Consider the following 4,291-nt stretch of genomic DNA (forward strand, 5'->3'; position numbering starts at 1 on the left):
GGGCTGTGAGAAAATTTTGGTGAGCTCATTAGAGTGATCTGAGTGACCATATACGAGTGTGAGAGTATACACTTAGGGAGTGAAGTGAGGAAAAAAAAAAAGGGAGAGACAAACGTTTCTTTCTCCTTTTTCCCTTTCTTTGCTACTAACCCTTGCAGGCACACTTGAGACTTCATGTCTAGTAGCAACGAAGGAGTATCCCGTCCCATGGACTTTGAACAGATGATGGAGCAAATGGAGAGGCGTTTCCAACGCATGCTAGAACCCATTCAAGATGAGTTGCTGCAACTCCGAGCGTCTGGAACACCAAAAACTTCTAAGTCCACACGAAGGCGAAGAGACGTGGAGTCGTCCGATGGTTCCAATAATGATGAAGATGATGAGGAACCTCGAGTTCGACCACGGCAAAGGAACCAGACTGGACCTACCGATGTATTCAAGGGAATCAAGATGCAAATCCCTGAGTTCAAAGGACGGTCCGATCCCGAGGCCTTTCTCGAATGATTATCCAAGATCGAAATGGTTTTTTCTTGCCAAAACTACACCGAGGTGCAAAAGGAGCAATTGGCCACCATGAAATTTACTGAGTACGTTGTGGTTTGGTGGGACCAAATCAAGAAGTCTAGAAGGAGAAATGGTCTACCTGAGCTCGTTCCATGGCCCGAACTTCGAGTCATGATGCGTATCCGCTTTGTACCTGGACATTACACTAGGGATTTGTACCACCAATTACAAACCTTAGTCCAGGGCAACCGGAGTGTGGATGAGTACCACAAGGAGATGGAGATCCTAATGCTTAGAGCGGATGTACAGGAGGATCTTGAAGCTACCATGGCGAGATTTTTGAGCTGGTTACGACCCGATATTGCTGAACGAGTGGAACTTCAACATTATATGGAGTTGCATGAGCTTGTAGACAAGGCTATTAAGGTCGAGCAAAGGCTCAAGAGGAGGGGTACCACTCGATCGAATTTCGGCAATACCACCTATTCTACCAACCGCCCATTCCAACCAAGGAATGATTCTCGGCCTTCACCAAATGCTCATACTCCAAAGCCGAGATTCGAGGGAGGTAAGGTGGGCAACCCTAGTTTTAGTAAGCCGCCCTCTTCTACTCCAAAATTCGAGGAGCCTAGGGCACAAACTAGGGCTCGTGATACTCGATGCTTCAAATGTCAAGATAGAGGCCATATTGCTAGTCAATGTCCCGATCAAAGGACTATGATTATGATGCAAAATGGCGAGATCGTGAGTGAGGACGAAGCCGAATACGAAGGCATGCCACCCCTTGAAGGAGGTAGTGATGGTGAGTCACCAAATGAAGAGGAGTTTAGTGCACCCGAGGGTCACTTTGGGACCGCCTTGGTTGCCAGGAGAGCATTGACGGCACGTGTTAAGGAGGACGAGCTTCAACGGGAGAACATTTTCTACACTAGGTGCTTCGTCAACCAAGCATTTTGTAGTGTGATTATTGATAGTGGGAGCTGTACAAATGTGGCTAGTTCACTCATGGTGGACAACTTGAAACTGCCTATGAGGGATCACCCGCTACCCTACAAACTCCAATGGCTCAACAATTCTGGGGAGGTTCGAGTAACCAAACAGGTTCTTATATCCTTTCAAATTCATAAATATACTGATGAAGTATTATGTGATGTAGTTCCTATGCAGGCTAGTCACATTATACTAGGTAGGCCATGGCAGTTTGACAGGCAGGTAACTTTTGATGGTGTGACTAACAAGTATAGTTTCTTGTATAATAGTAAGAAAGTCACCCTAGCTCCTCTTTCTCCAAAACAAGTGCATGAGGACCAATTGAAATTGCAACAAGAGTCTGAGAAGTATAGTGCAAAAAAGAAAGAAAATGAGAAAGTCGAGACAAAAAAAGAGAGGAAAAAGGCTTTAGATAGCTCGGCAAGTGAGGTAAAACCCGAGGGAAAACAAATACTCCTGATAAAAGCCAAGAAAGTGAGGCAGTTAATGAGGGATGAGCAACCGCTTCTTATGCTTGTTAGTAAAGAAATAGCTCAGACTGTGCATGACCTTGATACTAACTTACCGCTTGAGGTTAAGTCTCTTTTGCAGGAATATGCTGATATCTTTCCTAATGACGTACCAAGTGGATTATCACCGCTTAGAGGCATTGAGCACCAAATAGACTTCGTCCCTGGAGCGTCGTTGCCAAATCGCCCAGCTTACAAGAGCAACCCGGAGGAAACTAAGGAGCTGCAAAGGCAAGTGGACGACTTGCTTGGCAAAGGATGGGCACGTGAGAGCTTAAGCCCGTGCGCTGTCCCAGTCATTTTGGTGCCCAAGAAAGATGGTACGTGGAGAATGTGCACTGATTGTAGAGCGGTAAATGCCATCACGGTAAAGTATCGCCACCCTATACCTCGCTTAGATGACATGCTTGATGAGTTGCATGGGGTTGTGTTCTTTACCAAAATTGATCTCAAAAGTGGGTACCATCAAATTAGGATAAAGGAGGGGGACGAATGGAAAACTGCCTTCAAAACTAAGTATGGATTGTATGAGTGGTTAGTGATGCCTTTTGGGCTAACTAATGCACCTAGCACCTTCATGAGGTTAATGAACCATGTTTTGCGTCCATTCTTAGGGAAATTCGTGGTAGTTTACTTTGACGATATCCTAATTTATAGCAAATCTTATGATGAACACCTAGAGCATATTAGGGCTGTTATGGATGTACTTTGACGAGAGAAGCTCTATGCCAATCTCAAGAAGTGCAATTTTTGCACTAATGAGCTTGCATTTCTAGGGTTTGTTATAAGTGCGCTGGGAATGAAGGTGGATGACCAAAAGGTGAAAGCTATCCAAGAGTGGCCAACACCAAGATCGGTGGGTGATGTTCGGAGCTTCCATGGACTTGCGGGTTTCTATAGGAGATTCGTGAGGGACTTTAGCACCATTGCTGCACCCTTGACCGAGTTGATCAAGAAGAAATGAGAACTTCCATTGGGGAGATTCTTAAGAACAAGCCTTTCGCGCTTTAAAGCACAAACTCACACATGCACCTGTACTTGCTTTACCTGACTTTTCTAAGACATTTGAAATTGATTGTGATGCTTTAGGTATTGGAGTTGGAGCTGTGTTGAACCAAGGAGAAAGACCTATTGCCTACTTTAGTGAGAAACTCAATGGGGCTGCACTGAACTACTCAACTTATGATAAAGAGTTATACGCCCTCATTCGAGCACTACAAGTTTGGCAGCACTACTTAAGGCCTAAGGAATTCGTGATACACACTGATCATGAGTCCCTTAAATACCTTAAGGCCCAGCACACCTTGAGCAAAAAGCATGCAAGGTGGATCGCATTCGTGGAGTCCTTTCCGTACGTGATTAAATACAAGGCTGGTAAGTCTAATGTGGTTGCGGATGCACTCTCACAAAGGTACTCCCTACTCACTTCCTTAGATGCTAAGTTGTTAGGGTTTGAGCTGATTAAAGACATCTATGCACAAGATAGTGATTTCGGTGAACTTTACCTTTCTTGCAAACACACTGGGTAAGGTAAATTCTTCATTTCTGATGGTTACTTGTTTTATGCCAATCGGCTTTGCATTCCACATGGATCCATCCGCGAACTTTTGGTACGAGAATCCCATTCGGGTGGCCTTATGGGACATTTTGGGGTTCATAAGACTCTTGCCATGCTGCAGGAGCACTTCTATTCGCCGCACATGAGGAGAGATATTGCACGGGTGGTGGAGCGCTGCTTAGCCTGTAAGAAAGCTAAATCCAAGGTACACCCGTATGGCCTTTACACCCCGTTACCTATTTCTAGTGCACCATGGGTTGACATTTCTATGGATTTTATACTTGGTTTGCCTAGATCCAAGTATGGCCATGACTCCATTTATGTGGTTGTTGATAGATTCTCTAAAATGGCACACTTCATTGCTTGTCATAAAACGGATGATGCATCTCATATTGCTAATTTGTTCTTTAAAGAGATTGTGAGATTGCATGGCATTCCTAGGACCATTGTATCTGATATAGATGTTAAATTTCTAAGCTATTTTTGGAAGACACTCTGGTCTAAGTTAGGCACCAAATTGCTATTCTCTACTGCTAGCCACCCCCAAACTGATGGTTAAATCGAGGTGGTAAATCGTACATTAGGTACCTTGTTGCGTGCCATCATCAAAAAGAACTTGAAATCTTGGGAAGAGTGTTTACCTCATGTTGAGTTTGCTTATAATAGGGTTATCCATTCTACTACTGGTTTCTCTCCATTTGAATGTGTTTATGGTTTTAATCCGCTAACA

The 4,291-nt window shown here is 44.2% G+C and overlaps 1 protein-coding gene across 1 annotated transcript; it reads left to right on the forward strand.

Moving 5' to 3' along the window:
• Positions 1-519: 519 nt before the first annotated feature.
• Positions 520-2,715, forward strand: LOC140016539 (uncharacterized). Its single transcript, XM_072070079.1, has one exon. It carries the CDS (start codon positions 520-522, stop codon positions 2,713-2,715), a length of 2,196 nt encoding a protein of 731 aa, XP_071926180.1.
• Positions 2,716-4,291: the final 1,576 nt, after the last annotated feature.

Source organism: Coffea arabica, chromosome 11c (assembly GCF_036785885.1).
Source record: "Coffea arabica cultivar ET-39 chromosome 11c, Coffea Arabica ET-39 HiFi, whole genome shotgun sequence".
Classification (NCBI taxonomy): Eukaryota; Viridiplantae; Streptophyta; class Magnoliopsida; order Gentianales; family Rubiaceae; genus Coffea; species Coffea arabica.

Excerpts from the sequence above, each read along its gene's own strand:
- LOC140016539 (XM_072070079.1), top strand. The coding sequence starts at position 520 with ATGGTTTTTTCTTGCCAAAACTACACCGAGGTGCAAAAGGAGCAATTG.